The sequence below is a fragment of the Grus americana genome, chromosome 1 (genome assembly GCF_028858705.1).
Source record: "Grus americana isolate bGruAme1 chromosome 1, bGruAme1.mat, whole genome shotgun sequence".
In the NCBI taxonomy this organism is placed as follows: domain Eukaryota; kingdom Metazoa; phylum Chordata; class Aves; order Gruiformes; family Gruidae; genus Grus; species Grus americana.
The window spans coordinates 30,053,174-30,079,814 of record NC_072852.1 but is presented as its reverse complement, the minus strand read 5'-3'; the positions used below and the strand labels follow the sequence as shown (position 1 = coordinate 30,079,814).

Genomic DNA, 26,641 nt, shown 5'->3' with positions numbered 1-26,641 from the left:
TGAAAAAGGCTGTTACTTTCCCTGTAGTACATGCTGTATTGCAGAAAATGTCACTAAAATTTAAAAAATGTGCCAGACTGTTCATATAAAGTGGCATGCAGAAAGCAGGCATGTTCTTTTTCTTTCTTTCTTTTTTTTTTTTTTTTTCCACTTAGGAATTAATTTCTTCATCAAGTTTTTGGCTTTCCATGCCTGGAAAATGTGAAATGTAAGCAGCCAGCCACATTCTCTGAAGCAAGTAGCTGAGTTCCCTGTTTCACTGACCAGAAAGGCTTATGTGTTGTCCATCAGGATGGGGATCAACCGGTGAATCACATCACTTCTTCTAGTTGGGTCATTTCAGATACAAATATTATGATGCTACTGTGGGTGTTACTTAGCGTCAGAATTTTAGATTAATTTTCAATATCTAGACATTTAATCCACAGTATGAATTCCTCCAGGTCTGGCCTAATGAGTATTACTGGCACATCACATCTTTACTGCTGTTATTTTTAAGACAGATATGTGAGAAGAGGGACTACACAGAAAAAGCATTTCCCTCCATTAGGAGTAGAGCAAGCTAGCCCAAACTGTATCCTGTCTGCTGAGGGTATAATTTGAAATTTATTATGTGAAGTTTCTCTGTTTTTCATGTTTAAACAACATTATCAAAACACCGTACCTTTTGTTAGAACTCACACTGAGGGAAAACAAAATAATAATGCAGTGAAAATTGTTTGAAAATATTCATTTAACTTATATTATTAGTAAAAGGAAAACTACACACGAAGAAAAATTGCCCCAGCATATATATTATAAAGGTACACTGACATTTTTTAGAAATCCTTAGAACAACGAAACATGGAACATCAGCAATGTTCAAACCTATGTGTTTCCAAAAAGAATCTCACTGTTTCTTGCATAGTCTCTTGCTCTAAATTTTACCAAAAATGCTAATTCAGCTCTTGATATTCCATTTTTAGTCTATTAAAAGAGTGCAAGTTTCCACATTTGACTAGTTTCATTTAACACTTTTCATGGCACAAAAATGCCATGGAATGGAAATATAAAGGAAAAAAAAAATCAAGATTCCCCTTTTTGTTGTAAATTTTCCCACTAAACCTAAGGGTCAGAAAATCAACTTCAGATGCTAGGTGTTAATCTGATGAGAGGAGGTTAATGCAATATCACAGCATCTTGTGATTTGTAAACTCAACGTTTGTGGTGTTGATACTCAGCAGCCCTTACTCAGCAGAGTTTGAGGACAGCTGGGAGACGTTTTCCAACTCTTCCTAGGAATTTTGGTACCTTTGTCTTGTTCTTCAGTTTCAAAGTAATAATAGATCTAATTATTATTTAATTTTACTGATTGGAAAATATTTCTTAGTATATATAAAATAGAGGGGTTTTTTCAGTTTTGCCTATGTAATGATACTGTAGATTCATACCCTGGTCTTACTGCCATAGATGTCTATCTTTGAAGTTGAAACCTTGATGCTGAAAAAGCTTGCAGAGACATTATGCAGACATGTTGCTTTTGTCCTTACCAAATAACTTCTAAAATCAGCATGCTTTTGGTCTATTTATCTGTTAAACATGACAAGAGTTTGGTGTTCAGGGATTTTTGTTGTTTTCTTACTTTTGCATTGACAAACTTTAATTTTAGTGAAAAGAACTCATATAATCAAAGAAACTGAAGTTCTGGGGAATCTTCTGTTTGTCTTTTTTTATTATTATTATTTAATAGTCCCAACCTAATTGGGAACAAAACTTTTTTTAAAGATGCCCTATGAATAAATAGGGTTTGTAACGAGCAACCACTGTACATGATTTCCTCACTCGTGGAAACCCTCATGACTCACTAATGAAATCACCACTTGTGAGTCTTTCCTTGGAACTGGATTAATCATATTTTATGGCGAATTTTATGTCCTCTCTATTCATATATGTTACTGTTTCATCTGTACATACTGTATTTATATTTTATGGTCCAGTTTCTTATTTTGTTACACTATGACTTTAAATATTCGGAAGGCCTTTTGAATACAGAAAATATGTCATGATAAAGCTTCTACTAGCCTAATTAAGACAAAGATCCTTAAAGATTACTGACAAATAAAAATAATTTTGGGGCTTTTTCACCTTTATTTCCAAGTGCTTCAATCAGCTAAGGTGAAGAAGCCTATCAAGTAGAAAAAAAAACCAAGCACACCCATATATCTACTTTTATTTGCCTTTTCTAAACTCCCTTAGAGACATAATGCAAACTCCAGCTTGGTTTATGTTTTTTTTTAAAATGTGTCACTCTGACATGGCAACTATGCAAACTCTCCTGGAATAATACACTTTATAGTAGCAAACTGGTTTCAGACAAGCAATTTTTTGTAGCATACAATTCTATTTTATTTTTTGGTACTCCATTCTTCAGCAGATGCTAGTTACAGTGAGCAAGAAATTCAATAAGGGATATTTTCAGAATTTTTGTTCAGTATAACGCAGCACAATTTTAATGCGAAACTACTACAGTAATGTAACATTATACCATGAACTTTAGGTGGTGTTTCTGCACAGAAGATAACAATCACAAGGGAACTGTGACTTATCCACTTCTAGTGATTTTATCTGTCTTTTGACCCACTGCAGAAAATAAGTCTGAGTACAAATATTGCACGTGAAACTGTACTTCTCCTTATCTTGGGAACACTGATATACTTTTCCACCATATCTGAATTTGTTTTACACAGTGCTGTATTAGGTTTCCCTTACAGAGTGCAATACAGTGCTAAACTAAACATCTGACTTGATAAAAACTGGAATTACCTTCAAAGCCACACCCCATGAGTTGTATTTCCAATTTAAAGCAGACATCTGAAGTACGTGGATGCCTGGGTGAAATGTTCCTGAATACGTGTGAAACCTGTGTTACAGAATCCAAGACTACTTAAACACACACTACGAGTACAGCATTATAAACGTACCTTTAGAGCCTCGCAAATTCTAACACTGCTGTCTGAGTGGCCACAACCAGGAGCACTTACTGCAGTATCTAAAGGAAGCAGGAGGTAAATAAAGGCAAATCTCCAGCAGCCAAAGATGGACGATAGCGGGCGTTTTTAAAGGTCACAGAAACTCACCTTCCTGAAGAGGAAGCACCTACATTTACCAAGGTGAAGGCCCAAGCAGACATTCAGTTACATTCTGCCCCACAGATACGCTGCATGAAAACTAGCAAACACTGGACTGAAACAGGCCATCCCGTCACACTTTCAACATATCAGAACATGAAAGATAAAAGACAACTTAGCAAATTGTGTTTCTGTATAAATGGTTTTGAGAGAATTGTATCCATGATGATACAATTTTGTCTGTGGGTTGTCCATGCCCTAGATGCAGATGACAGTTTAGGTCAGGCAGGTGTGTGAGAGCATCCCTTCCCAGCCCTGGCTTGCAGGGAAGGGTTTGACTCCTTTCCATATGGCTCGGAGATGGAGTGAACAAACCCAGCTGGCTCCATAGAGAATGAGCTCATTGCAAACCTGCAAGGCACTTTCAGAGCTGGAAGCACTTAGAAACGTCACAGCAACACCCAGCCAATCCCTCTGGAATCAAGCTGGCTCCTACCACGCTTATTTGCTCTGGCCAGGTAGGACCTGAACTGATTCCATGTTGCTCCACTAACTTCTCTCATGCTCCACAGTACTTTCTACTTACCCTGCAAGGACACTTTTAATTTGGGTCCAGTACTATTAGGACACAGGAACCATCTCAGGACCAGCAGTTTGCCCAACCTGGAGAGTTTTGCTGAATGCACAATGACAGCACAGAGCTCCTTCCTAGCTCTGTGGGAACCAGAGAAGGTCCAGAAACATGAAGAAAACCAGTAAGCTCAGCTGGACCCAACTGCCTTCTTGAATAGACAGCAGGGTCCCTGTAGTCTCTTCAGCTATTTTATCTGAGTTTTAATACAACCTCGAGCACTGGCTGCCCATGAATTCAGATATGGAAAGCTGTTACTTCTCTGATATGCCTTTGTGTTGAATTAATGCTACTGTGCTTTTAAAAGGCTGGCAGGTGACTGAACTGCCCTGTAATGGCTTCAAGGAGAGAAGGATTCGAGTGCAGAAATACATTCTGGCTTGCCGAGGTGACTGCAGTGAATTGCTGCCAGAAGTATTGGCCTGGAAGAGAAGAATTTATGGGGTTCCACAAAATCAAAAGGCCAGTTGAAGCCTGAGGTGCAAATAAACGAGGCACTGTGGTCGTGACTGAACCTGCATGCGTGTGTGGTTTCCAAAGAAAATGCTGGACTCTCTGAGTAGGGGGAGAACTGTGGAATCAGACATCAGACACGTTCTCAGCCAGCAGCCACCATCTGCCTGGAGCAGCAGTGCTGGATCATAGTTACCCTGTGATATTTTGTGACTGCAAAATTCATGGGTTTGCAAAGAGCTGAAGGTATAAGTAGAATCCATGTCAAAGAAAAGAACTCCCAGAATAACTCTCAGGATGTCAAAACCATCAAAGTACCTGAGACCTGCCCCTCTCAACCACCACAAATGACCCTTCCTTGCTATTTTAGTCCCCATAGGACTTCAGCTTTAAAAGACCAATGTTTTCTGGTTAAAACCATAATGCTGGCTTGTGTAGCGCTCCCTAGCTCTCCAGTCTGGGTGAAAATCCCTTCTTTTGTCTCAGCTGGGATAAGAGCTGGGTGCATGGCATCTGTCTTGGTCTCCTGTGTGTGTAGGGAAGCTGGGCACCTCCTAGGGTACAGGCGGGTCACATCCCAGATGGGGGCAGTTGGGGCAGAGAGGCCCCAGGCATGGCATTTAAGGTTGATTTTTAGACATGAATGGAGTCATTCTTTCAAAACACACTGGATTAAACCAGCTCATTGCTATTACTGTGTGTAAACATTCTTTACTCTTACTCTACAATATATGTTGGAAGGATGGTTGTAACATTGACTTGAAATAAGGAATCATCATCCTGAAAAGACTGAGGAACACTGGCCTAGAACACAAAGAGGTTATTAATGCTTTTGAAAAATATGCCACCTGAGCTTGAGTCAATAGCCAGTAAAGCAATTAATAAAGAGCAAGACTAACAATATATTTGTATTCTCTTTGTGTACAAAATGTAACTGAATAGACATAAAATCCATGCTGCCATTGTCTTTCTCTTCCTGTGGTTGTGATGGAGAGGAGATGGATGGATTTAAGAGTGGTTTCCTATACAGTGGTAGTCTTGTACAGTATCCCATTAACATTACAGAATAGGATTGGTACTGCAATGAATTATCTAGACAAAAAGCTCTATACATACCTCTCTATCACTCATGCAGGGTATGTGACTAGACTTCCATACAAATTCACCAACTTTTCACAGAAATAAAACGTGGCTACTCCTGTAAATTCTTTCTCTAGGAAAGCTAGAATCCTGAACATTTTAACAATACCCATTTTCAAAAAAGTAAAATAATTTCTCATTAAGACTTTTATGCATTTATTTTGAAATGTTTGATTTATAATATTACATTGCACTAAACCTCTCACTTTTTATTAGCTTGTTGGGATGCATGCTGACAGCTTACTTTAGAGCAAACTGCTGCTGGAAAAGCTGGTTGCCTTCTCCCCGCAGCCCCAGCTGCATGCTTCCTTCCTCACTTCACACTGGAGCATGTTTTTACGCAGTGAGGCAGGTTCAGTTAGCAACTTATTTATGTTTCTGCCATTCCAGGTGGACCCCGATCTGAGTAACAATCTATGTCACATCTAAGTAGATGGGTGCAAACCATATCAAGTTTGCTTTATTCATATTCCAAGGTAGGTGATTAGCTCAGGCATATGTTGTTACCCTGTTTCCAAGCCAGAATTATATTCCAGCACAGACATATATGTTTGTACATACCTTGAATGGTTCACTCCCAAGCAAGTTTTAAAGTTGTTTTAGAGTAACAAACATTAACTCTAGGGGTTTTGCCAAAATAAACACAAAATCAAACAGAAGTAAACCTTCCTGATAGCCACTCTGTACAGTACTGTTCAAACAGCTGGAGCACCTGCTCTGCACTGAAGGTCCGGGTGGGAAAGCATAAATGGATTGCAATACACATCGCAAGGTAAAGCATTTTGGTTACAGGTGACAAAAGAGTTGCAACAATCCTTCTGTGCCCTGGCATTTCAAGGACCTTAGAGCCTAATGTGAGTGGCAGGGATGCCCTCTTTACTGAAAAGACAGCTGAAAGAAGATAAAAATTATAGACTGAAAAAATATTAGCATGAAAAAGATAAGCAAAGTCATTCTGAGCTGTCCCACAGTTCTGAGTGGCTTTTAATTGAATTTGATCTGATGCATTGACAATTCCTTTGTTTATATTCCAAGTTTATTATTTAAAAAATGTTGTCAAATGCTGTTTATATTCAAAACCACACTTCTTTCTCTGTTAAGCAACACAAATCTTTTTGGGGGAAAAAAATCCAAAACCCTAAGCACAGAGAGAAATCAGGTCCTGGGCAAAAAAACTGCAAAGAAAAAATGTGCTGCAAGTGGCCCAACCACAGATTACAAGAGAACTTGTTCAATGAACACTGAGTTTTCCCCATACAAATACTTGCTTAATCTTCCATCAAGTTCTTTTCTATATTATTCCCACTTTCCATAAACTGCCTTTTGCATGCTTTAAAGGTGATGAGAAAGAAAAGAAAATCATATTTTAGAATCTCTGGGAGGCAGGATTAATGAGTGGCTTAACCTCAGTTCCTCTGAATGGGCATTTATTGATCCTCACAATAACATAAAGAAGTGAATGATGGAGAATTCACTTAGTCACTTTGTCTAGCTCACTTCTCTGGTGTGCTGGACTAAAAAGGATTGAGGCTAATGGTAGTGAGATTGTGAAAGTAATATATGAGACCAAAGAAACTTGTGTCATTTAACATACCAGGCATTTTTAGCGTGCCCTTGCATACTTATTTTTACACTTTGCAACTATAGATGCACATGTGCTATTTTAAAATGCAGAATTTGAATAAATTCACATAAGAAAATTATGTCCTCACTTTACCAGGTCAAAAGCTTATTTTTTTCACTGACAACTCAGCTTGACCGTGTTGGACATTTAAAATTCAATTTGTGTTCTTTCTGCCAAATCTAGTACATAAGCATCAGCAATAATGATTTGGAAGCCACATATCTGTACAATTTTAGCTGTTATTCCTAATGTGACCATAACTATAGCATCTAGGTGAAGTACTGATAGCCTTGTTAAAGATTCATGCAGTACCTGGGCCACAGTTCTGCTCTACAGCTACCTCAGTGCTGCCGGGCTGACTAATATAGCATTGTTTTTCTCACTGCAGTGTGACTCACAAGCACATCTCACAGTAACAAGATAATACTTTTATAAAAAAAGTTTCTGAGCACTGCAGGATGCAATGAAAATTTGTGAAATAAAAATAACAATAAATGAAGAAGAAATTAAAAATATTAACTATCTGTAAATCTCGTTCTCATTTAGCTTGGCTTACTGTGGAATTGGCGGCAATTACAATATCTAGGATCAAACTGTTTCGAAAACAGTGATGCGAACTTCAATTTATGCTCGCTATGTCTTAGTGTAAACTGTAATAATTCAAGAATTTTAGAATTGCTATTCAGTACATGATCTTATTTGTCCTAATTTTATACAAGTCAACATCCCAACTCTTGAAAAGGATCTTGACTTACACAGGTGTGAGAACAGCAGCAGGCCCTTCTGTGTGAACACTACAGGTGCAAATTCTGTGCTATGTCATGACCCACAGTGTCCTGTTGACTACGGCGTGACTACATCATGTGTGAGACATAACAGCTAATATTTCCAAAAGCAGCTCCTGTGCCCATCGAAGATGCCTGGCCCATATTCTATTTCAGCCAAGCACCCAAAATCACAAGGCACCTTCACAAACGTGCCAAATGCTATGCCTCTTTCCTGACATTTCACTTGCAAGTTCCCCTACCGTTTTTGTCCCGCTGGCCAGCTTAAAGTTGCATCTTGACCTGGCAGCTTACTGGAACACGCTGCACCGTGTCTAAGCGGCCATGCAAACTTAAGAAACTAAAGAAATACATCCATCCAAGTAGATTTTTACTTCCCATTCTGCTGGTTGTTTCTCTGCTACCTCTTGAGCAACTGCAAGGAAAGAGGTGAGCAGTACAAACTATATTTGGACCAAACTATGTGTCCTATATGCCCAGAACTGGTTTTAATCCAGAGGGTAAGATCATGCTACATTCACAGAGTTCTGCTCTGCTCTGAGGTGGTGGAAGCTCTCATTGCTAATAATGCGTGTGGAGAGCAAAGGAAATACACAGACCTTTCAGACAAGATATGCTAGCACATTACTTGAGGTCATAAGGCTGGGCTTTGGTGAGAGAAGCCATAATAATCAACAGACACCAAACAGCACATCAAACCAACATCTCCTCAGCCACAACCTGCAGAAGGCAGAGGCCGATGCTGTGCCATGTGTTTCCCATCACGTGGGCTCACGTTACTCCAGCTTTGTGCAGGCTCTAGTTTGAACCACCACCATCACCACTCTGCATAGCTGATTTCCACACCTTCTTCTGACCCTTAAGTAGTGTCCCTAAGAACTGCTGTGTTTCCTAGGGCAGGATGCAGCCGCACGTGGTGCCATGGGCTGCGTGTGCCATGCGCTGGCAGGCAGCAGTGTCACTGCCAAGAGCTCACAGAGCACACTCTCAGATGGCCAGAGATGTGCTGTAGGATCATGGATGTGGGGAAAGGGTATCGTGGGCTATAAAGAGGTGGGTCGGGCATGTACTATGACTCTGTACTTGGTGCAGCAACAGCACATGGGTCTTAACCTGTTGTAACTTCATTTTTTCCCCATTTGATTCTTTGAGAAGTGAGGCTCTGAGACTAGCTTTATTCTGGGGCTGACTCAGAATGATTTATCTCACACTTAGTGCAGTCCCATTTTGAATGGCAAAAGCTGTGGCTTACAATTAAGCTGGTAATAAACTACTAACTTAAAGTGTTTTTCCCAATTAAAATAAAATCTACATTTGTTTTATAGAAATAAAAATGTCTTACATCTTTACTTCCTAATTATAGCTTTAAAGTGCCAAATTCTTTCAAAAATCCTTACAAGCCAGCTAAAGGGAGAGGTAAAAAACAGTTTTATCATAATTATATAATTGTGAAGTTTTATAATAAAGAAGTATTTCAGAATTTCCATTTGTCTAAAGTGCCTTGTAGATTTCTCCAGTTTTTTAATTGCACAATCAAAACCAAAAACCTGTTTGAAATTAGCATACATCCAAACAAGAAAAAAAGACATGTATTTTTGACAGTGAGAATAATTAATCACTGGAACAGACTATCAAAGGATACAATACATTCTCATTCACCCTCTTTAAATCAAGAGTAGGTCCGTTTTTAAAAGACACTGTCTCTTATCCTGCGATTGTTATTTGAAGTTCCATGATCTGTGCTATGCAGGAGATCATAATAATGATGGTCATTTTTCACCAGAGATGTCAAAGAACATTTTGGCTCCTGGGACACTCACATACCACATCCCTGAGCTCTGGCTCCTGTCAGCTGCCATCAGCCTGCAATCCCTCTTTCCCTCAGATGAAACAGCCAGCAAGTTTTAGAGATATTTGTCTCCACTTGGTCTGCACCTCTCACGTTGCCCTTATTACACCTCTCCACCTGGCCTTGAAATCTCTTTACTGGTTAGAATAAAAATAATATAGTAATTGCTCTGAAAATGTTTTACAAAAGAAAAAGTTATCCCACACCTTTTATTAAGATGTGAGAGCCCAATTAAGAGGTGTTTTAGTCATCTTTCATTGATTTCACTACCCTAATACCCTTAAAAACACAGCTGTTACTTCTTAGACTTAAATATTTGGACCTTGTTGCGCCAAGAGGTGTTCGAACACTGAATTAAATGCTGTCCCAGGCGTGAATGGCTTACATACCTGCTGCAAAGCAGTCAGCCAAATTCCACTCCAACACAGACTTTTTCCCATTTCTACTCTCAGTATTTCCCACCCCAGCTGCTCTAATACTGCTTTCCACTAATACTTTGAGTGAATTAATTCTAAGTATCAACGTGAAATTTCCATCAGTTTCTTGAAATTGCAATTGTGTCATTGCAAAATGACACAATGAAGCTTATAATTTATACTTTTTATTTATTTATATGATATCAGCAAGATTTTATGAGCAAAACTAGGTGAAGAATTTGTCTAAAGTTCATATATTTCAGATCCCCAGTAGAATAGTTTCCTTGGGATGACTTTAAGCTTTTCCAGCCATATTCATTTCCTCAGCAACTTTGACATTGCTCAGTCGATATGTGAGCTATTTCTTCCTTTCCTCCAAGCAGATGTGGGCTCATTGTGCCACACTTAGCACCAAACAAAGACCATTTCCCTATCTCAGGAGTTCAGAGTAGTTCATCCCAGGGAGAGCTCACCAGTCACACTTGGCAGTGTGCTTAACCATTTTTGCCCAGGAGAAGAGCAGCCCCATGCTGACCCAGAGTATGAGCTGACCGAGCCTCTGCCTGCCCGCAACGCACCATTTAGAGATATCTACAGTCACAGCACAGCATCTGCAGGAGCCTTCAAGCCAGGAGGGGGAATTATAAGATAATTAACAAACAGCTTTGCCATCGATGCCAAAAAGGAGGGAAAATATTGTGAAGATGGTAAGGTGGGTATTTGAAGGGGGATTGCAGCTTTTAACAATGCAGTTAGAGAGGTTCTCCCTGAAATTTTCAGCATCTGTAGTACTAGAAGAGCTCCTGTCCTTTTAGAAGAGAAGCCATTCAATAGACATTGCAGGATCAGGAGTTTTATTTCTTTGCTTTTGCAGTCACTTCTCTCTAGACTTGCCACAGCAGAGCTCTGTCTGCTTAACTGTCAGCCTATCTGGCATCAGTCTCTTTTGGGCCGTGATTTGCTATCACTCATGTAATGGTAATAAATTAAATAGTCCTATGGTTTTTATTTGCATATGAGTAAAATACCTGCTATATCTTTGCATAAATATGCCTTTGTGCTAAGCACAAGTATGAAAAGCCAACTGCAGTCTCTGTAATGTTGAATTGAATGGAAGTACTTGAAGAATATGAACATTTTAAAGGACATAAGTATTAAAGAACTGGGCACCTGAAAAGGAAGTTCTCTTAATTATAGCTATGATGCCAGACAGGAGGCAAAATATTTTCAAGAAAGAAACAAGGTAGGTATTGAAGGGTAACTGCAAGTTTTTATTACTAGTTTAATTAAGAGTAACATTAAATTCTATTCCAAAATACTGTCTCTTCTCATGCAGCGAAGAGGCTGGATAACATTAGCCTATATTCAATAAAGGTCTCAGGTGCTTAAAACAAGAATTAGGTGGAGATTAATTATATAAAGCCAAAACCGTAATCCAGCGACTTTTCATTGTACGGCAGGATCCACAGCGTGGCTCAACTTATGGTCTCCAGGTCATCCTCATCAGGATACCTGACATATACCTGATGTCCTTCCTCTCAGTGACCCCAGAGAAGGAAACGCAGATGTGCAGAGGAGCGGTGGGACAGCCCAGTCTTCCCCAACCTGGAGTTTGGAGCAGGAGCTCTCTGACAGTAAGACTCTCCAGACTATTGGCACCTCTTCCTCACTGCGTACACTCAGCTGTGACTTCTAACTAATTCTGGATTTGTTTAGCCTCACCAGGTGCCTTTCTGTTCAAAAGAGAGATGAGACCATATTCAGTGGGTTTCTGAGATATCATTCCGAAATAGCTAATTTTCCATTGCATTGGATAGCGAGCACAGGGACCTTACTCAGGGCTCTGGGTTGCACTCCCAGCTGGTGGGCACCTGAGCCCTCCACTGGGACAAGCCCTGTGGACTGTGAAGAAAACTCACCCACAACAGTACAACGGGCTTAAATATCCCACAAATCAAATAAACATGAAAATTGTGATGCCTAGTGCACAGTGAAAAATGTAGCTTTGTATCCACACAGTAGACATGGTTTAGCACTAGTTTATTAAAAATACAATTAATGAGATCACAGTTGTCATTAATCTAATTTATAATCAAGGTTTATTGAGTTTGTAAGTTCTTGAATTTTGTAGAATTAAACGGAAAGTACATGGCAAGTCATGCTATTGCCTTATGCAGTATCAGACAACACACTTTTGAAAACTCATGTTTGCTTCTCACTTGGTATGTCTACACTAAAAGATGATGTACAGCTACAGGTGTAAGTCTGTCCAGATCAGCTAGTCTAAAAGGTCGCAGCCGCAGTTGCTAGTGTTGAGTTTCTTGCGCTTTATGTCTTGCAATGTTTGATAATTTTAAGATAATGAACAGCATGTTTAAATATTTCTTTATACCAAATTATATATCATGTAATGAATAAAACAGTGGATTACTGTATGTGCAGTTTACCATACATGTTAGCATAAGACTGAAGGCAAGTGTCCATGCTCCAGGACAAAGGTGGCTTAAATGATTGATAATGGTCACATGAGTGGGTGTACGTGAGTGAAACATGGAAGCAGAGTCCCAGCAAAGTGGGCTGCTAGCACGTCCCAGCCACATCAGCCAACAGTCTGCATTTACAGCAGCCTGCCCACCTTGCCTGCAAGGCTACCAGAGGCATTGCTTTTGCCCCCAGGAACACAACCTTCATCAATCAGCTTGCTATCACTGATGCTGTTGTCATTACTAACATACAACGGGGCCGGGGCCGGGGGTGGGGGGGGCATTGAAAAGGCTTGTCTGGGTTTGCACCCTTTTCTGGAGAGCAGCATGTCTTAGAGAACAGTGATGTGTTGACCACAAGCTCAACCTGAACGTAGAAGAATAAAATTATCCTATTTCTGAATCTCTTGCCTGCTATGGAACAATGCAGACACATGCTTGCTTGCTTTTTCTCTCTCTTTTCCAGCTCTCTCTCTCTTCCCTCTGGCTTTTAAAGGTTTATTAATAATTCTGCCACAATTCTACAAAAATACTGCATTATATAAAAGGATTATACAGTAAAATGACATCACAAAATTGTGTAAAAGAACTCTAGTTAGTACTTAAAAGGTCCTTTTATCAGGCAAATACTTTGCTATATATAAACCAGTAGTTTATCAACCAGTATTTCTCTTTCACACATAATCTCTTATAAAAGCCTGACTTCTGTCCCCCATAACATGAAATTACGATGGGTACAAGCCAAATGCCCCCGTGACTGATGGCTCATTTCCCATAGGTTTCACTGGTTCCGAGGATGGTCAAAGTATTGTTCAGTGTTTCTAACTGTCTCAAGGCATTCAACAGCCTAGACCATTCAAGAAGGTAAGAAACCTACACAAGAGAGGCCTCCTACCCTTGCCATCTGTCAGTCATGGATCTCAGCTCATCCATAACACAGAGGAACAGACAGGCATGCAGCTTGTATGAAGAAATAAGGAGTTTCTGAGGAGCTTTGTCAGGACTTTCCCCCAAACAGGTCACTGTTGTTGTATTTAAAGAGTTCAGGCTGTTCCTAATTGTCCCTGGTTGCCCTGGGAGTAGAAGGCATTCCTCCCTAGTAAAGGGGCCTTAACTAGTAAGCTGGCTCTTTCACTGTCTATCCCTTGGCAGTTCTCATTCCCCCTTCAGAGACACCAGGGAAGTATGGCAGTATGGAGCTGTCTTCTGTCTTCCCCTGGAGAAGGCAGTGCCAGGAGCACAAGCAGATGGCACACTCAGCCCCAGAAAGATCCCCTGGTGGAGAGGAGAAGAAATTTCCATATAAATACAACCAGTATTGTGGCTCATATGAGTCTATGTTTCCTATGATCTCCCTGCCATCACACGTATATGAAGCATGCTCAAGCCCTGTAGTCCCTGGGAATCTGAATGTCCTCCTGTAGCCATGTATACCGAAAAAAAAAAACAAACCAAGAAGCTTCTAGGTGGCTCTGAACTGTACTAGACAACACAGAGACTGCAGGAGCTTTTATATTTTTTTTACAGATAGTTTTATAATTCCTGCACTAATAACCACAGGCTGACATGTACTCTTGTTTTCTCCTGATGCACATAGCTCCATGTCATTGGGGACTGACCTGAGTAAATGGCCATAAGCCGGGTTCGTGGCTCCAGCTGGAGGCTGTCCCTCCCTGGAGGGCTATAGCATCCTGAGAAGGAGCTTGTGTTTCTGGTCCTCAGAGCTATGCTCTAATATTGAGTCATTAACTATTAAGGTCAAGTGCAAGATATTCTCCACTATAATTCCACCAAGTGGTAATTGATAAGTTACAAAAAGAAGTTAGCATATACTTTAATTTTTACTACTTTATATAGCTAATAGCATATTTGTGTTATCTGTCCAACCTACTCAGAACTTATTAAACTTTCATGTCTCTAGAGAAACTTTCCAGTTAGCCATTCTGTTTATTATTTCTTCTCCATTCATCCATGAAATCTAGTTCTCACCTTTCCACCTACTTGTCCTAGTGCCACCCACACACATATGCACACACACCTCTCATATGTACCAAGTCATACATACCTCACACGTTAAATGAATCAGCTCACCTAGTTCATGCCTGCTCAGAACGCAGAAATTATCAATCATCTCCATCAACCTACCCACCCTGTTTCACAAATATTGTCCTCACTCAGGCATATGTGGGTTTGGTCAAAAAATCTCCCCTGACACCCAGAGAATACCAGAGCTCTGGATTACCACCTCAACTCTGAATCTTCAGTAGCATTAAGACCTCCTAGATCAGCAAAGCATCCTGAGTCTCATCATTCTCCATATACCTCTATGGTCTCCTTTGCAGACTATGCTCTCGGAAGAGCTGCAAGTCTCGGAAAGCTCAGCTGAGACTCACAAAAGGACATAGTTGCCTGAAGTGGGACTGTGTTGGGATTTAAGCACAACTGTAGTTCTAAGAGAGAAATCCAGAAATTCCAGCTATCTTTAGACATTTACACATTTTACCAGTTCAGTTCTTTGGTTCAGTCTATGTAACTGAGCGGAGCAATCCTGACTGTGCTTGATCAGGAGGAGCTTGATCTTAAGGTACAGTTATAAGATCAAGCTCTTCAAAAAGCACAGAGGGCTCGGCCATTGGAAATCTTACCCCTTTTCCTATGATACCTTCATGACTACAACAATTCTCCAGTCCTGGTTAGTAAGGCACTGGTGTAGGCCTGGAAGAGTGACTTTGTAGGCTAAGGAAGAAGTTGACCTCACTGAGGAGGCATGAAGGTCTTGGTGTCAGTTTTGTATTTCATGTAACTACAATTTCACATAAAGTGCACAAATTGTTCTTGGAACAGGGATTAGATCCAAATATGCCCTCTTAGATGAATGTCCCAATTCATGCTTTAAGGGGTTAAATTTTTCCTTTTGCCAGTCCCAAAACTCTGGGATTGTTTTCTGCAAAGTGTTCTGTTTCTGAAAGCAGCAGCTTAGGTACCTCAGTGTACAAGAGGGCTGCAGGATATGATCTGATCTGATGATATGATCTGATCTGGTAGAAATGTGTCCCTGCAACCCAGCATTAAGTATCTAATCCCTCTGACAGCATAAGAGTATAAGACCCAACTCTGCCATCAGTTTCCTATTAGATAACTTTGGCACCTCCCTATTCAACACATACTGTCTATTTTGATTCTCATTCATACGTTTGATGACTAGAGAGCTTAGGTGTTTTATTCAGGGGTGCAGATACCACTAGGCACCTACATTTTAGTGTATTCCAAACGACTAGAAATGTAAGTATTAGCTAGAAATATGTTACTGAGGCCTAGTAGGCAAGCTAAATATGAATCATTGCAAAAATGCAACACATCACTTATTCCCTGAAATAAGTAAAAGCCGAATATTTTGTTAATGTTATAAAGGTGTTGTTTTCTTACTACAAACAAAAATAAGAGGATTTGGAAAAGATAGCTTATCAAATGATAAATAAAAAAGATAAAATTACTTGCTTTGTTGTTTTAAGTACATAAGTACTTAAAAGTTTGGGCACCTGTGTTCACAGATCAGTCTAGAGTCCTGTTTTGCAATCATAAGGTACAATACGCTGACTAAATATCTTAAATATAGAACATAAACCCCCATTCCAAATCTGAGAAATGCTAACAGTATTCCACTTGCATGTAGATGAAATATGCTTATTTTAACATTCAAATATTTACTCTAAATTTCAACTCTGAATGATTGTACATGTTAAAATGGCAGACCCAGATGTTTAACCTGTTAGACACAGGAATACAGCTGTTTGAAGCTAGCTTTCTGTAGAGATTGAAGTAATTTAGCTAAATTTTAGCTGATATTTAGCAACTGGTTTAAATATATTATGACATATACTAAAAGCCCACTAACTTTTAATGAATGTCTGTATTAATAGATCCTCTCTATTTATCCCCTGCATTCTTTTTGGAGGTCACATTGACTTTCCTGGACTCTCCGTAACACTTTTCTGCCGTTCTACAGAGACTGAGTCCAACGACTTTCTTCCACCCATAGTCCTGGGCCCATCAATTATCCCTGACCCCTTTTCTTGCTGTCCAATCAGCTGAGCTGGATCTTTGACAACTGACTAAGTATTTTAGGTTGAAATAAATGAGAGAAACCACTTTCAACTTGCACATTACAGACAAGACCACCACACAGAGGTTCCCATGGCTCCAGGAGGTCATGTCCCCCAGGTAAAAGACCAAATGATTTCCCAAAGTGCACTCTCCTTGCAGTCCCAAAGATTCAATCAAAAAACACAGCCAGGCTTTCCCACTTGCATAGTGGCTGAACTGCTCAACTTTGATTGCAATAAGGTCCCTCTCCAAGATATATAAAGTTATTTAGCTATCATCTCAGATGCTTAAGCGTTTGGACTACATCTGATTTAGGTTTCTCTAGGAAATAGACATTATATGTCTCTTCTAGGACCAAATCTCTGGGAGAAGAAAACTCCCCTGGGATGTGAGCTGCAAATGAAAGTCTCCGCCTTCAAATGGAAAAGAAAAGTAGCTATTATTTTGAGCAGAGAATCACTTTCAGCTTCACCCAGTTGACAAAGTAGGAACCCATCTATGCACAGAGGTACTTCCAAACCCTGGGGACCAGAATCCCCCTGACAATAGTAATCCAGTGGTTAAAGTACATCCTGCTGGATGGAAGGCCCAGGTTTGGTAAAGCTGGAGATATGCAAACATGGGTTTGAATCCTGTGGTTTAGTAAATAGAACATTTACCTAACAGGACAGGAACCTGGGTTTTGGTCTTTTATGAATTTTGCTTTAAAGTGTTAGAGGGTAAATTAGATTGAAGATGACTTTGAATTGGGAACTGAATCTAAAGATTCTTCTTTCTGGCATGGTGGTTTTAACAATTAGACTAAAATGTGTCTTATGTGCTTGTTCTCTCTGGCCCCAGGGCTCTGGTACTTGACTGCACAGCGACAGTTTCAGCAGGACAGATGCAGGGTGCTTCCTCCACCTTTTTAGCCCTCTAACTGAGGACCTTGATCCTGTCAGAATATATCACGCTACTCAATAGCTCCCACTGTATTGGGAAGGGAAGCCATACTTGACGTGTCTATCCCAGTGAGGCTGAAATTCTGAACCATTTAGACCAGGGACTTTTCATACTGCAGAGAGCGAACCACCAAAAGTAAGGGAGTGTCATTTTTTAAAAAGTGCCTATAAACATCACAAAAAGGCTATGTTCTTTCAGCATTTGTAGTCTGCGGGGTAAAGAAGGGTTTGTGATCATTATTTTGGACTTACACAGATTCAACCCCAATCCTACTTTAAGTCTAAGCCTAAGCTTTTTATTGGATCGAGCTCCTAATGCCTGTCGAATTAATTTCTTTATCTCAATGAGCATTAACTCCTATATATCTTTGAACATCTGGACCAGTATCACAGACTTACGTGTTGCTCCTCAATGTGTCTAGCCCATCACTATAACTCATTCATGAATTGCTGTCAAAAGTTGTCAAGGTATCCAGCCGTCAACACGCACATCAGCAATAGATCACCCACACATTTGCTCACCCCACTGAATGCACCGCTCCCACAATGCTCGAAAGTTTTGTCCCCTGTAGAACAGGAATGCCAAGGTGCCTCCTGTAGCAGAGTCTCCTAATATCCTGAAACATGTGAATAAGTTTTAAATGGACTTTAAAAGACTTATTTCAGAGCTAAGCTAACAACTACATAACTTCACTGTTATGTAGCTTCAGCCATATATTGCATCCAAGCCTTTCACAGTTGATGCAGTATTTCACAGTGGCAGTGAGAAGAGGGAAACAAACACAGCTTAAAACCAACTCTTTTTCCTCCTTAAATTCTAGGGTTCCAGTAACATTACATAGTGTTAGTGCTTCTTTTAACCTATGATGGCATTTGTGACCATCATCTGGAAAATGGCTGAAGCGCAACATAATCTATCCATCCTTTTCTTTCCAGGCAAACTTTGGGCATGACCCTACGTGGGAGACCCACGATGCTGGAGCAGCAGAGCCACCAGTGTGCCTGCCCTGTGGGGCTCCTGCTGCGTGGGATCAATCTGGGCTCTTCTCAGGGCAGATACCAGGTTTTTCTGCCTCACCCAAACCACTCAAAGCAGCCTCACTGAATGCCAGGGCTATGCCCTGTGTTTTTTCTTGATGTTTGATAAGTTTTAGGTAGCAAGCCATAGAAAAAAGCAGTAAACCTAATTCAGACATGCTCCACACAGTCATAGCACTCCTTTGTAAAATTTATTTAATGCTTTGTAGATATGCTCAAGCAACGCTGATGAAAAATGTTATTCAAAGGCTTTGTCTGGAATAATACTTAATTCAGTGAAATTCTCAATCATGTTACACAGTCCTCATTTACAAAAACCAAAAACATTCGTGCATGTGAGTGAATGGTAAGAGGCCTGTGGCTGTGGCCTGCAATCTCTTCAGGGTGGAAACAGCACATCTATTCTGCTACGCAGTTACATCCTGAAAGTTACGTGATGTTACTGAAGTCAAAGCCTTACATTTTTCAAACAGGGGTAGCACTGGAGCTCTAAGTCAAAACAATTAAATAAAAATTTGGAAAAAAAATATTAACCTACCAATGGATGTCATATTTCTTAGAGCATTGGCTAATTAGACTAGCAGATTATCAACTGCAATGTCAGTACCAAAATACTGAGTTAGTTTTTATACCGTTCCTTGTGTTAAGAACTACACAAAAACTTAGAAAAAACTCCCAGAAAAATATCAAGCTTTACTGCAAAAGAAATTAATGCAAGAAAATGGTGGGTTTAAGTACTAAAGTGATATGAAGCATTGCTTCTTCATATCCTGCTAAGGAGCAACAGCTGTACTTCATTTCAACTTGACGTGCTTCAGAACTCATATTCATATAGGTATTTAATGATCCAAACATAATGGTCCTATATAGTATAATTACTTATATGAAGGCTCAACTTCATATGTAATCTTTTAAAAAAGATGCTTCAGTGGAAAACTTGCTTTGGTTCTAACAATGAATAAGCTCTTTAACAGTGAAAATGCTGTGGAGGGGTTGGAGACTATTGACCATGGATCTTGAGCACAGTGGACAATCAATGTTATTCTTTCTTGACAGACTCCTTGTTTCTTCCTCCTTCACAGTATAGCCAGTACAAGGAGAACAGGTAGAGTGCAAGACAAACCATCAAATCATAGTGGTAGAGTGTTGCAGCAAATAAAAGAAAGAAGAAGAAATAAAAGATTTTGCAGGCAATATGTTTTAAAGCTGGAGACTCACTAGGTAACTTAAGTGCTTCACTCTTCTCGTTAGAAATATCTGCAAAATCAGAAATGTGCTGGCTTTCCTTCTGTGCGTCATCAAGCCAGTTTAGCGTTTTCCCCTCAGTTACTAAACGGTCAGATTGAGAGCGTGTCCCTCCAACTTCTTCAGTAGGCTTACTAATTAAAACCTCTGGCCTTGATGGCTTCTCTTGTTTGAACTCTGCCTGATGGAAACATTGACCTACATTCCTTCCTCTTCCTTCTCTAGAAATCACTGTGTCTGAAGTGGAAGGTACTTCTTTTTTTTCAGCTTCAGGAGAGAGGCTTTTATTAATACATGTCATTTCATCTGGTAGACTTAAATCGCACCCTGACTCAGCAGCAACCTTGTCAATGGCTTTGAATTCAAAGTGTCCATACAGATGTTCCATATCTCCTGCCACAGAAGATGCCACTAAAGAGCTTTTAGAATGGTAACTGGACATAGCATTTGTACCAGAAGGTGGCATTTTTGTTTCAGCTTCAGCACGTAAATAGGAGAGTGTACCGACATGGCTTTCTTCCCTACAGAGTGCTTCTGCTTCCTCACTGGATAGGTGCTTCTGGGCGCTCGGGGGACATTTAGATACTTCTGAATATAAACCCTGCTGCAAATCTTCTTTCTTTCCTGCAGCAGAAGCGTTTACTGCTTCTCCTACAGGTAGAATATCACCGATGTCTGGTTGTGCTTTGGCACGTTTTTCCCTGCTATTGCACACAGACATCGTTTCTCCTTGCAGTGTTTCATGTATGCGTGCATTATAAATATCTAAAACTGATTCCTTTTCAAATTCAGTGTCATATAATACACCCACTGTGTTGAGTTGACAAAGAGCATAATGTGAACCATCATTTCTCCCTTCATGTGTATCAAACGCTGTTTCCTTTTCCTCTGTGGGCCTGTCACTTAGTGCAGTCTCTTGAGGTAGCTTAGCAATTACTGCTTTTTCACTGGCAGACATTTTTTCTGGAGCAGTTTCTGATGTTGTTTTAATTATATAAGCTGTACCTGCCTCTGCTTCCTCTGTTATACTCTGCTCGGAGATAGAAGACTTTTCACAACTCTCTGCCTCCTGGCAGGTAAACAACTCCTCAGTGGAAGCCGTACTCCCAGGCCCCGTGTTCCCCCTCGCTCCCCACCGCACCTCGCTACCCAATTCCTGCCACCCCAGCTCCACGGGGCTTGCTCTGCTTTCCTTTCCTATCAGTCTTCCTTTATTTGTGTTGCCTGACTTTCCTCTGTCTTTTAACCTTGTGAATCCTCTGTGTTCCCGAGTGTCTTCGTCTCTCCTTTCATCCCCCGGAGAGGATGCTGGAGGATCTGCCTGTGCAGGCCTGGGCACCTGTTTGTGGTCGTCGGCTGACAGAGGCGTTGTGTTCAACGTTTTGGTGGTGTGTTTTCGATGGGACTCGAAAGGCTTGGGTGCTTCCTCCTCGCCGATTAGCGCTAAGTCTGCTACCTCGATGACTTTCTTCTCCTTCCCTGCATCAGGGTTATGGTCCTTTCCTGACATTTCACCAACTCCTTTTTTTTGCGTATATTGGCTCTTTGTGGAATCTATTGAGACATCAGAATGTGCAAAAGTGTCGGCGTATAAATCTCCTCTTAAATGTACCTGAACTTTGCTTTCAATCATCTTGATTTTTCCTTCATTTTTGTCAGCATCTGACAACAATGAATCCAGAGTTTGGTGAGATATTTGCGGCACCTGGTGCTCCGGAGCTGGATTAGCATTGCCATCCAGCGTTCCTGCTATGTGTGCATTTAATTGCATGGATTCATCATGCTCTGGAGGAATGGTTTCTGGTCTCGTTTCACAGGCCCCTTTCGAGGTATCAGCAGCATCCTCACTGATGAATAACCTCTCCATCATCCTACTTCCCGAGGCACTATCTGTTTCTCCTTTTGAAATATCTGTGTGGCTCTCTCTTTGTTGGCTTGAGACAGTAGCCGTAATATCGATAGCCTCATTCTGCTTTGTCCCAGGAAAATATTTTGCCGATAAAAGACTTTCACTGGCACCAGTATGTTCCAAAGACCGCTCACAGCTGTTTACTGAGCTGGCAGCACCTTCCTTCCCTGATGGCTGACTATTATAATCTCTTAGAGAATACTTAACTTTATCTTTTAATTCTCCTCCTATCTCTTGTGAAGTGTTTTCAGATGAGGAACTGATAGGCACAGGGTGCCTTAGCAAGTCACTGCTGCGTTCTATACAGGTTAGCTTTTTCTCCAATCTTTCAGTTTCACTTGGAAAATTAACTGGTTCTGTTGTGTATAAATTCCTTTCATCTCTGGAAGAGGTACCTCTAGCTCCTGTGAAGTGCTGATTTAGCTGAAACAATAGAATAGAAAAGAATGATCAAAAAGCACTTTGCAAAAAATATGCCAAATAAAGGAGGCAGGATTTCGTTATGGAAAGTTTTGTTTTCAGTAACAAAGCTTTTATGGAAACGTGTTCCAAACCATTTGCAAAATTTGCATTGTATGTATTTTTTAACATAGGTAATGAGCTTTATGGTGGTGCTGAAAGGAGCAGGAAATAAAATAGCATTCAGAACCCTCTCTCTTTATTCATGAGTTCAGTAAGCCGCTAGTGCATTTTATACAAATTAAATCTGAAGAGAATATTCCCTTAAAGGAAGGCTAATTCATTCTCTATACATTTGGTTCTAGGTTTGGAGAGAAGCAGGCGTGGGGCGAGGGGGGAGGATTGGCGCTTAAACGAGGGCGTTGATACAGTACATCAAAGCCTGGTAATGTACAGTATTGTCCAGTAAAACAAAGACACTTTTCACACTGACAAATACTGTAAGGATTATCTGTGCTTCATTTCTCTCAGGGACCATTTTACAGGCTTCAGACCAGACTGTTTTTAGACAATCTGGTAAGACATGAGTTGGAAATGAGATTAGTGAAGTAAAAGGCCAGAAACTAATCACTCTCCCTCCTAGCTCCCAAATATCATATTGTATTATTCAGCTATGCCTGCTTGTCATTGCACTCTCTTCTCGCTTTAGCATAGTCACAGTGATAGCACCAGCTAATCAATTAGAGGCTAGCTTCTTGGGCACCCCTTTATGCATTTGCACTTGCTGTAGATACCCCCATTACAGTTTCTCTTATTAATATGTTTTCTGCAAAGCCTCTGCAAACTATTAATAGTAAAACGTCACTCAAAGAAAAGTGAGGGAGCTAATGTCTCTGCAAATTCTGTTTTAATGACCCTCTGCCAACCAGTGCTCAAGTGTATTTGAGTTCTTCGGTGATGCCAACTGTCAGGATTTAACAGTGAGATGCCTGTGTTTTTTTCCCCTCCTCATAACTGACATTTGCATGATCTCAATAATTATATGCAAATCTTACGATTTCCCCTTCTTCTCACATAAGGCTCATGTTACTTGTCAACTGCACAGCTGTCTTGTGAGCCAATGCCTGTGCGTTTCAAAGATTTGGTTGTATTTCCATCTATTATAAGCCTTCATTGTTTAATTCATTAAAGAGCGCATAGTGCAAATTAACATCTAAATTATAGCTCCCCTTTCATTTATTGTACGGACAATCCTGGCAATTGATAAACAAACGGTTATATTTGATCCTGCTTTTTGTAACAGGGTGGACTGAGAAACGACAAGGGATTTGAGAGGTCCTCCTTTTTTATGTTTCACAATTAAAAAAAAAAAGAAAAAGAAAAAGGAGATGACTTTCAGGCAGTGAAAGGTCCCACAATAGGCAACAATTTTCAACTTTTTTTAAGTAGAAGACAAGAAAAATTTATATTCAAATAAGAGGAATTTATTCTCTCTCTATCAATAAGGGAAAAAAAAAAGAATGGTTCTCATCTTCCTCTCCTGTCTGATTCAGCATTCACATTTTCACAGGTAATAGCTATTATAATCTATGATTATGAATCTATGCACCCAAATGATATGAGCTGAGAACAGACACTGAGAATAATAGATTGTTGTACGTGTCTCATTTATTGCCATTTTTTCCTTCATATTGAAAAATGCAAGCCAAACCACACACACACATGCACACACACAAATCCAAATAGATTGAATGTTCACTGAGTGTGAAATTTATTATAACAAATCTAATGTCAAATACTGATATAGAAAAATCTGCTAATATAAATATATATATATTTATTTTGTTCATAGAGCATGTTACATAGCTATCCTTTGAAAAAGTCTGAAAGCAAACAGTACCATAAATATAAGAATTTTACCAAATATAAAGCATTTATTTAAGAATATTGCCATCCTAGAGACTAGGAGGAGAGATTTTTGAAATGCCACTCTTCTAATTCCTTCAAACTATCATTTAGAGCCTCTGGTAAAGAAGTAAAAGGGAGAAGTCATTAATTTAAGACCAGAAAAAGTTGATGCACTATACTGAAATCAAAGCACCTTCTATTGTTGAATCAGTTAGAGATTCAATGAAAGTACAGACCAGGGCTTTACATTTGTAAATTAGTACATCAGTCAGCTCTGTTAAAAGGGGGCATTTCACCAGCTTTGAAGCGTAAATGGATTCATATCATTTAATACTGTAGATATAATTGTATAACACTTACCAGCAATTCTAATTCTTTTTCATCATCTTCGTGATCACCCTGGTTGTATTCTGCATTTTTATCTTTTATATTTTCATTAGCTGGTTTGGTGTCTTTGTCTTCTGCTTGTGAATAAACAATCTCTGGGATGTTTGTGTCTGAAGAGTTAACAAAAACATACTTGAATAATTTCCATGAGGTTGTTTGTTACACTATCTTTTTTAATTAACATGTGCAGTAAGGAAGAACTAATTAAACCGGGTGTTGTACCTGAAGTCCTTGAATTATTCCACGTATCATCGTCAGACGTTGCCAATATTTCTTCTTTGCTGTTAAACAAAAAGAAACTTCCTGTTTTATTCTGCAAAAATTATTGTTCTAATTCCTCTTAGACTCAGCTCTAAAGACTGCTAATTAATTACACAAAATTTTGAATGCTGTTTGAAATTCTGAAAATAACAGCTTTATAAAATGTAGCTTTTTTTGAGTGACCTGATATTAAGTCTTGATCAAAGAAAGAATTGGCCAAGAAAATGAAAATGTGTTGACCTTCAGATTACATTGCAAAGCTGATGGGTTTTCCCAGGCCTTTTCTGAGAAAGCAGCACAAAGGTGATTAGATGGGTCAGTGACAGGAGAGCGTAACTTTGGGGTCAGGCAAGGGTCTGGAAGGATATATGTGTTCAGGAGACTGGGCCTCTCTGTTGCTAATATTTTTCAAATTTTTGTATGTATACAGAGATTGTTGGAAAAACACATCTTTGTTACCTGAAATAAATCAAAAGATTCTCCCTGCATGTATACAGTATAAATCCTGTTGCTAAGCTATGCCTGGTCGGCAGGAATGAATTCTGCTTCCCTGCAGCCGGTGCAATTTTTTCTGTTGCTTTGCTGGCTGTGAAAACAAAGGCCAGGTCCAACACGACAAACACCTACAGAGAGATGCTGAGTGCCTGCCATCCTCATCAATATCAATGCAAAGTGATAGCAGTTTGAATTGTGTGCTTATAGGGATGTAACCTTTAGTGGAAAAGGGAAAAAAAAAATTCTAAAAAGAATGTCACTTATGTAAAATGTAAATTATTATATCACTCCTAATGACTTCTCTATGAGGAGCAATTTTTTTTCTGTAGGTCTTAATTTATGCGTTTTTCAACCAGCCGTCCACCTCTGTTACTGAAAATTACTTTCTAATTTTTAAATATTAATCTTTTCCCCTTCTATTTTCTCCTAGCGTCCTTCATTTGAATTGATATAACATTAACTCTGCCACCTAAATGCTTAATTCAGAAGGAGGATGCTAAATTTATACTCTGTTAAAAGAACCTAGACGTCGACTGTCACCAACTTCTTAAAATCCAGCCTTTATAGGGATTGCCAGACTAAAGCAGACAGAAGATCCTGCCAGTCTAGCATCTGATCTCTGACACTGGCCACCATCAGATACTTCAGGGGAAGATGTAAAGTTCTTCTAGGAAAATACTTGGAGTAATTTGCACTGCCCTAATAAATTTCCTTTTGGCCTTTTGTTGTTAGAAGCTGTCCTTGAAGCACAAGATTTAACTGTCTCTCAACAGTTCTTTTTCACCGTTAATTGCAGTAATGCTGAATATTCTTGCTATCTATATGAATGTCATGTCACTCTTGAATTCTGGTACATGCATAGCCTCCATATGTTTCTCACTCTCCTACTCACAACGAGGTGTACTTTCCCCTGCCAGCACTTGCTATAATCTGCATTTCATCCTGAAAAGGCCGGCAGAGCCAGGCCTTGATTTTTCAGTAGATCTGTAGGGTTTTTAAGGTAAATCATTACTGCTTATTATTTATATATCATTATTCTTTTTCACTTTACTGTTCAAATGCTGGTCTTAGTGTTACATCTAGTTCCCAGTATTCTTCTGTCCTTTTGTATCTTTTTCACCCACCTGCTTCCACTGTGTACACTGGGGCTTAACCATGAGGCATTAAAGCATTTAGGTGCTAAAAGGGCGTCTGCAAAAACCCCGAATTAGGAGCCAAGACATATATTACGCATGAACTGAGTCAGTCACCCCAAAATAATGATCCCAAAACCACATGGGCACAGCAGGGAACCTTCTACTGCTATCCAGGGCGGGGAGGAAAGAGTGCCTCAAAGCATTTCTTTGAACGTAGCTGGCTACCTGCAGCGTTCAGCCATGCGGATGCAACTCTAGGGAAGCAAGGGTGGCATCCTTTGCTGCTAGAGGCAGCCCTCATCTACTTGTTAAAGGAATGGAGCCTGACAC

General features: G+C 39.8%; 1 protein-coding gene across 1 annotated transcript in view; it reads right to left on the bottom strand.

Moving 5' to 3' along the window:
* Positions 1–16,706: 16,706 nt before the first annotated feature.
* Positions 16,707–26,641, bottom strand: part of PPP1R3A (protein phosphatase 1 regulatory subunit 3A) — a 30,538-nt gene continuing 20,603 nt past the window's right edge. Inside the window, exons 2-4 of the mRNA XM_054813604.1 lie at positions 24,642–24,700; positions 24,393–24,529; positions 16,707–22,148 (exon numbers count right to left, since the gene is read on the bottom strand). Of these exons, the coding sequence (XP_054669579.1) occupies positions 19,611–22,148; positions 24,393–24,529; positions 24,642–24,700 (2,734 nt within the window). The 3' untranslated portion in view covers positions 16,707–19,610. The remainder of the gene's footprint in view (positions 22,149–24,392; positions 24,530–24,641; positions 24,701–26,641) is intronic.